We start from the raw sequence: 14994 nt of genomic DNA, 5'->3' as shown, positions 1-14994 counted from the left end.
TTTTTAGAGATTCGGCCTGGGGGATGATCCTGAATGAGTTCGTCGGAGAAATAAATGGAACTGGAAATAAATGCAACGGCCGGTGGTGGGGGATGATCGTCCTAGTGCAAAGAGAAATAAATGCACCGGAGTCTAGACAGGTTCGGGCCGCACGTAGGCGTAATACCCTACTCCTGTGTGGATGCAATATCCTTCCCCGAAGGGGATTCCTCAGGGATATATCTGGTTACAAGAATATATTGTCTAACTGAGAGCTTGAGGCTCCCTTGTTCTAGCTCTGCTCAAGCTCACTTGCGGTGTTCTTCGGATGATACCTTCGATCATCTCGATCTGTCTTCGGATGTTTTCTCGTGTGTTTGGGTTGTCTTGGTCTGTGTTCTCGATCCCTCTTCTCGTCTTCTTTCTGTATGCCCATCCTTTTATGCACTCGCCGGCCACGACATACCCCAAATGGGAAAGAAGGGGCACATGTTCCAAGACGCCACGACTGAGAAATGCGCCATCATTCTCTCTGGGCGAAGTGACAGGGGCGGTGGAAAAACGCGGCGCGCGTCCGACCACCCATCACTGTGGACGCCCTGACGCCATTGAGAGGGCCCACCGGGCAGCCACAGAGGCACCCGGCGCGCCTACCCTGTCTTGTTCCTCTGCCAGGGCAGGGTGGCAGGCGGACGCTTTGATCCGGCAACGTTATCCCGAGATACCCCGGATGATACGGGACGGGACCCGTGTAATTAATGGACCCACGCCCCCCCCTGCCAAAGCATGGCAGGGACTGACACTGTGGCGGGAGCAGTTGGGGATGTCAAGATGTCAGGCCGCGCATGCTCATTAAATGCGGCCTTGGACCCCTGACTGGTTGACACCTCGCCGGCGGGCCCCTCTGGGTCGTCGGGGCTTCGGGTACCCTCGCGCGAACCTTCGGGGAACCGAGTGCTCGGGGGCTGCCACGTGCAACCCCGAGTACCCTCTCCCGAGCGCCCTCGCACGCACCTTCGGGGAATCGAGTGCTCGGGGGCCACCACGTGCAGCCCCGAGCACTCTCTCCTGAGCACTTCTGTAGAACCTTCGGGGAACCGAGCGCTCAGGGGCCGTCACGTGCAGCCCCGAGCACTCTCTCTCGAGCACTTCGGTAGAACCTTCGGGGAAATGAGCGCTCGGGGGCTGCCCCGTGCAGCCCCGAGCACTCTCTCCCGAGTACTTAGCTCTTCTGCCCATCGGGGGACTAGGGTACTCGGGGGCGAGCGGGCACCTCCCCGAGCACTTTCTTCCCGGTACTTGGACTCTGCGGGTCATCGGGGAACTGAGGTGCTCGGGGATCAGAGGCTGTGGCCCCGAGCACTTTCTCCTGGAACTTAGATTCTCCTCATCCCGCAGGAGGGACCTCGCGGGATGGTGACACGTGACGGACGGCTGGCCTGATCTCGGGACTCAGGGACCCCCGGTTCCTGATACACCGACAAGTGGGCTAAGACCAGAGAAAGAAAACTGATACTACCAAAACTAGCTGTTGCAAACCATCCCAACAGGAACCCTTATATTCTTTACATCAACAATATCCCTCCATCAATTTGTGCTATAGCTAATTTGCTATTGCTAATTTGTGCTCTTCTAGAAGGATAAGTCCCTGCCTATGCTACAGTTGCATCTGGATCCCCGGATTATTCAACTATTCGTATAAATGGCTTTCTTGACGATTTAGTCGTGCATTATTTCAAGGACCTGACGCACAGTATCGCATCTGCATCTGCCAAACGAGTTATTACCAACCAACAATAACAAACACCAGACAAATTGTATCGTCTCTGCCGTTCTCAGGTCTCTCTACATTTTGCTAGTAAACACTATACCAAATGCAAACAATCGTACATAGGGCATAGATTATCAGCAAGTCCGCAAACGGCAGTCCCAAACAATTCAACTTCTACACTATCCAAAAAATTACAGATGATTTCATATGAATGTACTACTTCGTATCTCATCATCTCAACTCAGCATGTCATCCTGCGGGTCCACTGTAGATTTCACTCCAACTGCTCTACACTGAACTGAAGTTCTTTTTCTTTTTCTGTCAATGGGAACTGAACAAATGCGACATAGCTTCAGTCCCAGCAACCGAGCAATGCACAAACCACTAGCATGGAAAGTTTGACTGCTCTTGAACTTCACCAACTGAAGAGAGGAAGCAATCAGGTGTGGTACAATTGGCAATGTAGCAATTCACAATTGAGGTTCTGATAGTAGTTCCATACCAGGAAGTTCGACTGCAAAGTTAGCTTGAGCATCAGCAGCCGAATTAAATTCCTGTGTAACAAAGAAGCATGAGTGACAGGGATTCCAAGGTTTAGCTGCCTGCTTTTTTGAGAGACTGTCAGACAGATGTTAAATCCAGTTAGAAGGGGTTCCTAGCAGCAAGTTATGCTTGTCCATGCCTAGGGAACAAATCTAGAGTTCTTACTGAACAGGTTCTCAGAGAGCTTATGAAAAGCAGAACTGCTGAAACTAGCTGTATCTCGACTATTAAATAAAAGTTGAAAGGTCTTATAAATCCATATCGGTTTCCATCTATATGTTTACATATTACTTCTCAAAAAATTCTTGACATCTTAAACAGATGGAGGAAAATTGCTGGAATAAATATATTAACTAGGACTTGGATATTGAGACAATCTGCCATGCAACAATCTTGTGTGTCACTTGTTACTCCTTACATCATGAGCAACTAGTACCAAGCTAATATACACGAAATAGCAATTATCAAAACCCACAAAGCCCTCCCAAAAAGGGGAAAATAAAAGCAATACCAGTTTATGCCATCTTTCAAGAATTAGTTCTATGTGATTGTCAACAGAATTTTTTTCATGACATAGTATATAACTATATATGGTGCCAGTAGGTTCCAGGCTCCAGCAATAAAAATAGAAAGAATAAAGAATAATAAGGCGCAGAGCATGAACATGGCAGACCACAAAGCTGGCTGGTGTAACATAAATTCGAACAAGGTCAATGCTTACCCTCAAAACATGGCTGATTTGAAATGTAAGAAACATTCCCTTTAGCTCCTTAACTTTTTTGCACAAGTCAGCCATATTATCATTCCTAGCACGCCACAGATCTTGGACCTGCTCCAGAAAGTACAATGTGTTACTTTCGTTAATAAAGAGTTGAACATTTTTAGAGCTCCCAGCTGCGAGAGAAGCTCTTCAGAGAGCTCTACTAAGTAGGTTCACCAGATTTTGCAAGTCATTGAGATGAAGGCCTTCATTCAATGATACCTGAATCGAACAAAATAACATGTACTGTGGGAGTGCATATCTTAAGTAATTGGATAAAAACTCCCTTTCGTGAAGAAAAGCTGAAGAATGTGAGATGGTCAAATCACATTCAAGGTAGAAAATGAAGCACAGATAAAGAATAATTTGAATTGGCCATTCCTCCACAAATTTAATGCTTTAGAGGAATTTGAAGAGTCAGGAAGAACTGCACAACACTCCTTGTCTTTTGACGGTTTCACGGTAACAAACACAAGCTGAGAAATAGCAAAGGTATAACTACTCACCTGGTTGCAGACAAGCTTGGAATCACCTTGAGCACGGATATACTTGAATCCCTTCTTGGCAGCATATTTCAGCCCCAGGATCAATGCACGATATTCAGCAGCGTTGTTTGTTGCAATACCCAAACCCTCGCGTAGTTGAGCAATCTTCAGTTGAAGAGCATAATACAGTAACCATCTAGGCATGATAACTGAATATTAATAAAACGCACCAGCTTAGCTACCAGTTGGTCTACATACCACAGATCCATCTAAGCGCCTTATTATTGCTCCAGCACCGGCTTTCCCAGGATTTCCTTTAGAAGCACCATCAAATTCAAGAATACAAGAGAGCTGCAAAAGATCAAAGTCTGCTGTTGAGAACGAGTCAACATAACATCATAGTGGAGATAACTAGCAAATGTACATGTTAACATCCAATCAAAATTACAGAACCAAACCAAGAAACATGGCATAAGAGCGCATAGTATGTGCATTGCATAATTCATACTCACATGACTATCAGGTAGTGGTTCCTGCTCAGCAACTTTGGGATGCTTCTTTGATGGTCCAGTTTCCTTCAGAAAATGATTTTTGATGCGAGTAAATGAGATATGTAGAAAACTCATTAAGTGCTGTTGAGGACACTTTTCAATGGAGATCATATATTCACATTAATAGTGAAAAAGAAAATGGTACTCACAATCTCCTGTGACCTTTTCAAAGTAGATGATGCAGTTCCATCAGGTTGCTGAAACCAAAAGTTGCACAATCAACACTGCACGACAAATGTTATGGGCAAATGCAAAATCAAGTAGTAATGCAACGACCTAAGGATATGAATGAACAATCAGCTCAACGCTCAAGGTACGGCCTTGGGATTGTGTGAGAGAAAAAAACTAAGGCCCTGAGAATCAGGGGCAGTTGTCAATCAGCGTTGAAGTGTATACTGGTACATAGAAACCATGAAGCTATATTTTTGGTGATGTGATGGGCTTTCCAGTAAAATGAATACCATGTCCGGAAATGACTGGATCAAGTTCAAACATAGAGTAGAATGAACTGACAAAGCAAGCTGGTCCAACTAATAGAGAAGACGTGCGCATAGGTAAGGAAGTGGTAACAGCATCAGTGCCATTACAGATTAGCAAGCAAAACCGGTGGACACTAACATTGGGGAATTAATACAGTAAGTAGAACACAGAGCAAATTGGTATTTGCTTCCATAGAACATAGGTAACGGGATTAACACGTGGTGCACACAACATTGGCATGTGATGGACATCGGGCATGGCTGTGAAGGAGCTGGAGGTTCCAAGCATAGAGCATTGTCTCTTGTCTTTTTACCTGGAAAGGGCATGGAACAAGATCGCCGAACAATTCATCTCTGGCGTCTGCTGCGTCAATGGAGTAGAGAGCGTTCCTTAACCCGCGCGCAGCGAGATATTCCTCGGTGTCTTTACGCAGAGAGTAGCCTTTGAAGACAGTGACAGAAGGGTCGCATACCTAGCAGCAGCAGCAGCAGCATGAGCAGGCAAGCCAGCAATCCGTGTAAGGAAAGGAAAGGAAAGGAAAGCAAAGCAAAGAGAAGGAAAAGAAAGATACCGAATTGCTGACTTGAGCTTGGCATTCGCTGAGGGTCTTGTAGATGCCGATGACGTCCCCCTTGCGGACGACGTAGAAGGGCTCCCCGGCAGTGGAGTCCATAGCGGCGGATCCCTTGGTGGAGCGGCGGCGGGAGGATGAGGAGGAGGAGAAGAAGCGGGTGGGCGGCGGCACGGGAGGCCTGAGAGCCAAGAGGGGGTAGTGCCTCCTCCACGCCGCTCTGGAAACCAGGAATCCACAGAGACAAGAAGAGCAACTCCGAATCACCATGAGAGGCGGAGGAGGAGAGGATGTCGGGCGGAGGCGGAGCTGGGGCTTACCAGCCGCCGCCGCCGCGGCGCACGCACTCCCAGTTCGGCTTGCAGTTGGGCGAGCCCACCAAGAGTTGGGCTGGCTAGTTAGCGCAGGCCCATCACTCTCTCTTTCGCTGACTCTTTCTCATCTCTCACCTTGGCGTCAACTCATTCCGATTCCATCCATATACAAGTCGAGTTTGTTATCCCATCGCATCGATTCCTCCTCCTCCTCCTCCCTCCTGATTATTGGTGGTGAGAGCCGAGGAGGTGCTAGGCGTCCAACAGATCCAAGTGCAAGACTCCAATCGGAAACCAAATCGCAAGACAGAGAGAGAGAGAGAGAGAGAGGCGGGGTAAGAGTGCCTAAGAGGTCGCCATGGATGGCGCCAACTGGAGGCCCACCCAGGGGGCCGACCCTGCCGCCGCCGGCGTCGACCCTAACGCCGCCGCCCCCGCCGGAGGCGACTGGCGCGCCCAGCTCCAGCCCGAGGCGCGCAGCAGGATCGTCAGTAAGATGTACGCGCACCTCTCCCATCCCCTTCGTTTCGATCCCAAATCAATTTCCTTTCTCAAATTGGATACTATACTGCTATGATTTGTTCATCCATCCGTACACATCAACAATTCCTGCGCCTCTACATATATTCTTCTTACCTAAAAATCTTTTTTTTCTTTCAATGATGCCCCCTGCTTATTTGCTTTGCTACGAGCACATCTCTCTGTGTACGTGCTCTGCATTAATTTTGTTTGCTCATGATCGCGGACCCATTAGTCCTCAAACATAGGGTTCGATAAAATCATCATACTCATGCCATCCAATCCATGCCTAGTACGATTCTATCTAGATTTCGTCATTTCTTCAACCGCCTACTTGAATTGTCACAAATAACAGCAGACAAAACCCACCCGTTGATTTGCTAAAAGGCACAAAAGTGTTATGATAAGGGCGAGTCTGCACCATAAGCCACAAGAAAAAACATGCACAACTGCATAACTTCTGATATGAAATACTTGCATTCATGTTTTATCACATCTGGGGAACCATGGATTTTGCTAGTGTGGTTGGAGCAGAGATCTAATCAATCTTCCGTGCATGGTGACAATCTCATGACTTGCTCAAATGCAAATGTTCTTTTGTTCTCATCTATTTATTGATCTTGTATATGCCTGCCACTTAAACATGTCCATCTGAATTTTTGCTGCTCTCATAGCTGGGTTGTTCGACCACATGAATGTGCGGTATGCTATAATTGTCCACAAATTCCATGCCACTTCTGGCACTAGGATGCTAATACAGTATTTATGTATATTAGTCGGGCACCTGGCTTACTCGTTTGACCAGTCATTAGATGGTAGACAAAACACGTTTCTCATAAGCAGTATATCTCTCAAGATATCACATCTTGCCTTATATGTGTAGAATGGAGACTCTGAAGAAGCATCTGCCAGTATCAGTACCAGAGGGGCTGAGTGAGCTTAAAAAAATTGCTGTTCGATTTGAAGAGAAGATCTATACTGCAGCAACCAACCAGGTAACTTTGCTATCTTCTATAGGCGGAAGCCAGAACTTTTAGCTATGCGGGTTCAAAAGTGTGCTGATCAATAATAGAAAAGTGGTCTGTGAACGATCTGAAAGACTTTTTTGGTCATTTTTAAGTTCTGCTAGCTTTTTCTTTCAAATAAAACCATCCATATAATTAGTAACTAATATTTTCTTATATATTTTTTTGACCATGCTAACATATATGATACAACAAAGCACAAATGGCTCGGCTTTTCTAATGGTTATGTCGAACTTATGAGTGTTCTACCTTGCATTACTTCAGTCCATTATTTGGCCATTAATGTTTTTATAAATCACATACATTTGCCATGTATCTCAAATTGGCATATATCTGAACGAACCTTCTATTAGAAAGGGAGTAATTTATGCAAGTCTTTTATGGGATATGCAATAGTATACAGTCATTTATGTTGGATCAAACGTCTTAATTCCTTAGTACCAGATAAAAAAATACTTTTCAACTGTGCTAATCACACTAGGTCATACAGGTAGCCAGATATTATTAGTCTATACACCTTGCACCTATATATTTGTATCATAGCAAAACCACATCTTAAAGTCTTTTTATTTTGTACCACTCAGTCGGATTATTTGCGGAAGATTTCTCTGAAAATGCTCTCTATGGAGAGTCAGACAAAGTCGCAACAAAACCCTGGAAATGCTCAAGTGATTCCAAATCAAAACCCCCCCGGCCCAGGTATCATATTTGGAGGCACTATATTTTGTTCGCCTCGTGCTAAACGTCATTACATTAGCTGTGGTAAACATGTATGTTGTGGATGATGGAAGTGGTTGTTTGCATTAGATTAATTGGTGATCATACGCATTTTATGGTGATATTCATGGTCTGATTCTAGAGAGTAAAAAGGTAAAACCAGCTGACTGATGGAGATACCATGTTAAGAGTAACAGAGCTTTGTGTTATCACTGATGGAATGCATATTTTGTACTGGTTACACATGTTATCTAAGTTGTTTCCATTTGCATCTTCATTGTTCATTTGTTTTTACTGTATCTAAGTGGTTGGAGCTAGATCACAGTGCTGTGGCTATGAGTTAACGTAAACACGGACCATCATCAGTTCTTCCTCAAATTATATTTATTCTGTCTTTGCTGCTAATTTGTATTCTTGGTTAGATTGAGTTAATGCAGTCCGCTTCTCAGCTTCCTCAAAAGAACAAGCTCAGTTCCTGTTTGCTTCAGTATACGTGTTTTTCTTCTCTTCAGAAAATGCAGAAGCTCACTACTTCTCAATTTTATCTGCAACATGCTGTTTTGAGTGCATCTGTGTGCTTTTTACAATTTTAAAGTAAGCACTCCTCGTAACATGCATATGGTATATTTTCTAAAACAGCACCGGGACTTCCTCCACAAGGCATTAATCCAGCACAGTCATCAGCAATGCCCTTGATGTCTCAGCAACAGACCCGGCAGCCAAATACTTCTACATCTGTACAAGCTTCTCTCCCTAGCCTTGGTCAGAGCTTGCCGGGTGTCGGCCAGACATCCACTCTGCAGAATATGTCTGGCATGACACAGAACACTATGAATAATGGCTTGGCACAAGGTGCTCCACAAGATATTTATGCTGCACAAAGGCAAATGGCAGGAAGGCAGCAACAGCAACAACAAGCACAGAGTCAATTAATTTATCAGCAGCAGAAAATGTTGATGAACCAGAAATTGCAGCAGAATTCACTTATGCAACCACACATGCAGCAGCAGCAATCTTTGTTGCAGTCAACACAGATGCAATCTTCGCAGCAACCCATGATGCAAATGTCATCTGGCCTTCAGCCCGGGCAGTCTACCATTCCACAGACACAGCCGATGGCCATGCAGTCAACTACTCAGAGTGGTATACAACAGAATCCATTGAAGGCAGTTCAACAATCTGTGCAATCATTACTCCAACAACCTACACAATCTGTTGTGAGGCAACAGCAACATCCACAGTCCTCCATGCATCAGCAGCCTTCTCTGCAACAGGCTCAGTCAACTCAACAGCCCAACATTCCTTTGCAACAACATCAGCAACAGTTAATGGGCCATCAGCCAAATTTACAACAAAATCAGTTAATTGGTCAACAGAATAATGTAGTAGAGATGCAACAGCAACAAAGGCTACCAGTTCAGTCAAATAATCTTCTGAATATGCAGCAAAATCAGCAGATGCTGAACCAGCAGCCTATGTCCTTGCACCAGCCACAGCAATTGGGCTCCCAGGCAAATATGTCAAGTCTGCAGCAGCAGCAGCAGCTTCTTGGTACTGTGCCTAATGTTTCCAACATTCAACGAATGCATATGCTACAACAAACAAATGCAGCTGCTCAGCAACCACAGCAGCAACAGCATGCTCAGCAGCCATCGATGGGTTTGTTGCAACCTCAGTCTCAGCAGAACCAACTTCAGCAACCACAGCAGCATATGATATCGCAATTCCAGTCTCAGCCTAATCAATTGCAACAACAATTAGGAATGCAACAGCAACCTTCAATGCAACAAAGACTTCAAACTTCAGCTGGCATACTCTTGCAACAGAATAACATTGATCAACAAAAGCAATATATTCAGGCACAGAGGGGCCTTCAAGAAGTTTCATCCAGCAGTAAGTTCCTCATATACTGTCTTCGCAGAGCACGGTATCCTTTTATTGTTCTACCCTCTAATGTCTCCCCAAGTTCTTGTGTAAGCCTACCCTTCTTGAGGCATCTTTTTTCCTTGAACCTAAGGTCATATTATGCTTAATTTTTACTTTCAGTTTTAGCCCTATCAATATGGACAAAACCTTAATTTTCACTTGCAATTTTAGCCAGCAAGCATAGGGATCTGAATTTTCTTTTCTTTTTTTCGACCTTATTCTCTGAAGGCAACGTTTATAATTTATACTGAGAGAGCAAGCTTCAAATTGTTTGGAGTTTGGACTAAAAAACTGGAGATGAAATCCATATATGCATAATTCAGATGCAGTTATATACTGCAGTACAAATTGACTGTCTTGTTGACTAAGTTAATCTTGTTGATCTTCGGTGTTTTTTCTTCATCAAATATGCTTCTGATTTGTGACAAGTATTGCTCTAAATGCTACTCTGCAATTTTTTTTTTAATCTGACCTTTAGTTCACTGTTGTGACTTTCTTTTCCAGTAGTATTCACATAAATTTTCCATTAGTTGCTTGCACCCTGTTTCATGATGTACTAGCTTGCTATTTGATTCTTGTTATTAGGTTCTTGTTTTGAGTTTTGATAACCTTTTGATGCAGCATCTGTGGACTCCACTGCTCAAACTGGTCATCCAGGTGCAGGTGATTGGCAAGAGGAGTTATATCAAATGGTAAAGCATGCTGCGATCCCATTGGCATTGCCAAGCTTTCAACTAACTAGCACCTTTCTAAAGTTCATGGAAAACAGCATCCAGAATAGAGAGATTCGAGATCGCACTGATCTAGATCGATATAAGATGAAATAAAAGACAACGTTGAGTATTAAAATGTTAGGATTTTCTTCCACTTCCTGTTGTGCCTCCATTCCTTTTTTACTGCTTTTCTTTTGGTCAGTTTTCCGCCAAGCAAGTCCGTTTTTTCTTTCCTTCTTCAAAGAAATTTGGAATTGAAATTCATACCGTGACACATTAGTATGGTATGTAGATGTGCTATATTTTGGCAGTCCCTTAAAATATGTAGGGGATCTCTCTGCAAGTGTGTAGACTGTGGAGCACACGATGTCTAGATGTATTTAGTTGACAATATTTTTTGCAGTATTTTTCTTGATCACTAAGTTAACTAATTAAATTTATTTGAAAAATCCATGATTCCTTTAATGGGCAGTGTAGTTTTCTATTTTATTTTTAGATTCCATACTTGTAATTGTTACCTAACTATCTGTCAGTTTCATATTTGTAACTAAATGACAAACCATGCTCCATTCAATATATTGTTTTTCTATATTCATCTCTGTGTAGCCTCTGCAACAAACTTATTTGTTTTTTGTTTTATTTGTCCACAGATTAAGAGCTTAAAAGACCAGTACTTGGCAGAACTAAGTGATCTGTATAATAAGATATCTATGAAGCTACAACATGTTGACAACCACATGCCACCTCAAAAGCAAACAGACCAGTATGAAAAGATGAAGGGCTTTAAAGTAATGTTGGAGCGCACATTGAATTTCCTGCAAATCAACAAGAGCAGCATTCAACCAGCTCTCAGGGAAAAAATCCCTTTATACGAGAGGCAAATTATCGGTATCCTAAATTCACAAAGAAGGAAGCCTGTGCAGTCATCAGGACAGCAACCCTTTCAGCAATCTGGTGGGCAAGGTCCTAGCTCTAACATTTCACAGCAACATCAGGCTTCCCAAGGTTTGCAGCAGCATGATAGTCATACCAATCATATGCCTCAAGCAAGTTTAACAAGTATGAGCACAGGAGGACAGTCCTCTGGTGCAGCTGGTGTCCAGCATGTACCTACGTCTCAAGCAACAAACTTTGGTGTTCCAACAACACAGCAAAATGTTGCAAATGCACTGCAGGTTGGCTCTAATTTGGAGACTGCTCAAGGAAATAATTTTAACTCTGTGCAGCATGGTTCAATGAGTGGCTCATTGCAACAGGGAAGCACTGGGCCCATGCAGGGTGCAATGAATGCACAACAGCAATCTAGTAGTAACATGCTATCTCACAGCTCGATTAGTACAATGCAGCCTAATACCAATTCAATGCAAGCAAATGCAAACTCACTGCAGCAGCTAAAGCAGCAACAGCAGGAGCATCACATGATGCAAAGTCAGCAAGTGAAACGTCAGATGATCCAACAGTTACAGCAAAAGCAAATGCTTCAACAGCATCTCCCAATACAACAACAATTGCAGAAACAGCAGCAAACGCAGATGCAGGTTCAACAGCTTCATTCTGGAAATGATGTGAACGAGCTAAAGGTTAGACAAGGAGCTGCAATGAAATCTGGAATTTATCAACAGGTGGGCCCACGAGGGAACTACTATCAGCAGTTGAAACCGGGTGGTGCATTCCCAATTTCTTCACCGCAAAACCTCCAAGCATCATCTCCACAAATTTCACACCATTCTCCTCAGGTTGATCAGCACAATCTTTTGCCATCTCAACTCAAGACTGGGACGCCATTGCATTCAGCGAGCTCACCATTTGTTCCATCTCCATCACCACCTGTTGCCCCATCTCCTATACCAGTCGATTCAGATAAACCACTGTCCAATTTGTCGTCACTTACTAATGCTGGGCAGGCTGGACATCAGCAAACATCTCTTGCACCTCAAACACAATCAATAGCCGTTAACACACCAGGTATATCGGCGTCGCCCTTGCTAGCAGAATTCACAAGTGCTGATGTAAGTCAGGCTAATGTACCAACTCAAATTCCAATCAAATCAAGTGCAGCAGAAAGGCCTCTAGATCGCTTACTTAAAGCAGTCAGTAACTTGCCAACTTACTGTTTACTCCCTTTTAATGATTTGTTTCTTCATCAGCACTGTTCCAAATATATTGTCGAACTTGATTAATTTCAAGTCTATAATTTTCTGAAGCATACTAGCATAACGAACATGAGCTTGAAGAGTTTTCTTGAGGAGTTAGGTATATTATGCCTTTTTTCTGGCAACCTCTTTTGTATCTATACCATGCTAAAGTTGATACAAAGAATTATTTTGGTGAGCTAGTTCTTCAAATGATAACAATGCCTAGTCATTTTCATTCTACTTCTAGCTCTTGCCATTTGCATATCTGAAAGCACGTGTTGCTCGTAACATAATCCAGATGTTCCTCTGATAGGCTGTTCTCCTTGTATGCTAGTACATAAGAAGTCATTTACACCTCTTAAGTTATCCCATAAATTAGTTTTCTTTGATGATGCCATGGTCTATATTATTTCTCAATTTTTTCCCCATTGTTTCATGTTCAAGTTTGTGTTACAATGCAGCTGCGAACAACACAGCACCAGTCTCTTAGTGCTGCAGTTAGTGATATAGGATCTGTCGTCAGCATGATCGATAGGATCGCTGGATCGGCACCTGGTAACGGTTCTAGAGCTGCTGTGGGTGAAGATCTCGTTGCAATGACAAAGTGCCGCCTGCAAGCCAGAAACTTCATTACACATGATGGGAGTGGTACATCAAAGAAAATGAAACGTGACACGAGTGCTATGCCTCTTGGAAGTGTCAATGATAGCTTCAAGCAACCATATAGTGTGCATACCCCTGAGCTACAATCAACTGCAACCTCACGTGTCAAGTGGCAAAAAGTTGAGGTATGTTTCTTGTAAAACTTGTGTATACAAACTTTTAAAGCGTGATTTTACTGGTAGTTGTTGGTTTACAGTAACTTGCATATATGGATCTAAAGCAGATGAGTAGTGTCAAGTTGATGGGAGTTGCTCCAAATTGTTGGTTACCTTGTATTTTTATCTGGTATCCTGTCTTTGTGCAGGTAAACCATGCTCTGCTGGAGGAGATTCATGAGATAAACCAACAGCTTATAGATACAGAGCTCCATGTATGCGAGGATGATGCCGAGTCATTTGCTGCCACATCTGAAGGGGCTGAAGGAACAGTCATTAAATGTACTTTTACTGCTGTTGCTGTTAGTCCCAACTTGAAGTCCTTGTTTGCTTCAGCACAGATGGTGAGCTTCGAAACACAAGATGCTCTGTTGTCTTGACCTGTATCATTCGCTCATTTTTTTTTCTATGTTGGAATGCGTGTGCAGAGTCCAATTTTGCCATTGAGGTTGCTTGTTCCTGCTAGCTACCCAAAATGCTCGCCGGTGCTCCTAGACAAGTTTCCGGACGAACAAAGGTGCGTGACCAACTGTATTTGTTAGCTCGCGTATCCAGTATCACGACATGCCTGCCAGCAACGTGGTTGATTTGGTGTATGTATGCTAAACTCACGGTGCTTCTGAATCCGCAGCAAAAACTCGGATGACCTGTCTACCAAAGCCAAGTCGAAGTTTGGCATATTGCTCCGGGGTCTTGCTGAGCCAATGTCACTGCGAGAGATTGCAAGGACATGGGATGCTTGTGCCCGCAAAGTGATTGCAGAGTATGCTCAGCAAACTGGTGGAGGTAGTTTCAGTTCAAGCTACGGCTGTTGGGAAAGCTGCGTAGGTGCCTGATCCGCGCGTGCCTTGTTGCAGTGGCACTATGTATACTTGTTGCAGTGGCACTAATACTATACATACGTATTGCTTCTTGGCGCTGGTCATCCTTGCCGACCGACAATATATTTATACTAGCATAATTACCAGTCGAGGAAACAAACATGTCCATTGTTTGTGCCTATGAACCCTAAAGTGTATGTTGTGGCCGAAGCATCCCATAATGCCAGAGGAAACCATTTATTCCTCTCCACTATTTTTTGTTTAATTTCTCACCTGCTGAGTTAGATAAAATATTTTCAAACTCTTACTGAGAGATAAGAAAATATTTTGACAATCGCTAAACATGATGCAGTGATTGTTAACACTATGGGTATTTAAGTCATAATTGATGATGCCCTATCATATCTTAATTCTACTCACATTTTATTAAGTTATAGAGATATCTGTCATAATGGTTTCTATATTAAAACTTATGATGACAACAAATAGAAATATATTCTCTTAATAAAAAATAACGGATATGATAAATAAGCACTTGAAAAACTTCCCTCTTAATCATCAAGGTTGTGCTACACATACATTAAACCCGCAACACATGTTATGTACAAGATTTTTGTTTTCAAAATGTTAATGCATTCCAAACTTATCATGATCACCTTGGTCATCCCGGCATAAGGATGATAAAAAAACTATTAGTAATTTTATTAGTCATGATTTAAGTGAAGTTAAATTCTCATAATTTTTGAATTTTATATGCACTGCATATGTCATAGGGAAGCTAATTTTAAGACCCTCTTAGTTTAAAATTTAAGCTGAACCACTCAAATTCCTTAAACACATTTAAGGTAATATATGTGGTCATATCC

General features: G+C 43.2%; 2 protein-coding genes across 3 annotated transcripts; one reads left to right on the top strand and one right to left on the bottom strand.

Annotated features, from left to right (window-relative positions):
- Nucleotides 1-1735: 1735 nt before the first annotated feature.
- On the bottom strand, nucleotides 1736-5555 carry LOC133898810 (uncharacterized). The gene is made up of 9 exons (XM_062339558.1): nucleotides 5141-5555; nucleotides 4883-5041; nucleotides 4239-4286; nucleotides 4051-4113; nucleotides 3797-3889; nucleotides 3560-3703; nucleotides 3015-3122; nucleotides 2253-2304; nucleotides 1736-2172 (listed from the first exon to the last, which is right to left on the bottom strand). Exons 1-9 carry the CDS (start codon nucleotides 5408-5410, stop codon nucleotides 2135-2137), a joined length of 975 nt encoding a protein of 324 aa, XP_062195542.1. The 5' UTR covers nucleotides 5411-5555; the 3' UTR covers nucleotides 1736-2134.
- Nucleotides 5556-5651: 96 nt separating this feature from the next.
- Nucleotides 5652-14378, top strand: LOC133898809 (mediator of RNA polymerase II transcription subunit 15a-like). Of its 2 annotated transcripts, XM_062339556.1 has the most exons (10): nucleotides 5657-5952; nucleotides 6857-6968; nucleotides 7583-7697; nucleotides 8355-9608; nucleotides 10263-10333; nucleotides 11005-12444; nucleotides 12951-13277; nucleotides 13457-13651; nucleotides 13736-13824; nucleotides 13939-14378. In XM_062339556.1, exons 1-10 carry the CDS (start codon nucleotides 5813-5815, stop codon nucleotides 14141-14143), a joined length of 3948 nt encoding a protein of 1315 aa, XP_062195540.1. In that variant the 5' UTR covers nucleotides 5657-5812; the 3' UTR covers nucleotides 14144-14378. The 2 variants fall into 2 exon arrangements, with proteins under 2 accessions (XP_062195541.1, XP_062195540.1); XM_062339557.1 differs by lacking the exons at nucleotides 13457-13651; nucleotides 13736-13824; nucleotides 13939-14378 and having other exon boundaries at nucleotides 5652-5952; nucleotides 12934-13152.
- The last annotated feature ends 616 nt before the right edge of the window (nucleotides 14379-14994 follow it).

The sequence above is a fragment of the Phragmites australis genome, chromosome 18, assembly GCF_958298935.1.
Source record: "Phragmites australis chromosome 18, lpPhrAust1.1, whole genome shotgun sequence".
Lineage (NCBI taxonomy): Eukaryota > Viridiplantae > Streptophyta > Magnoliopsida > Poales > Poaceae > Phragmites > Phragmites australis.
The sequence above is the reverse complement of the archived record's forward strand: the minus strand, read 5'-3'. Positions and strand labels throughout refer to the sequence as shown.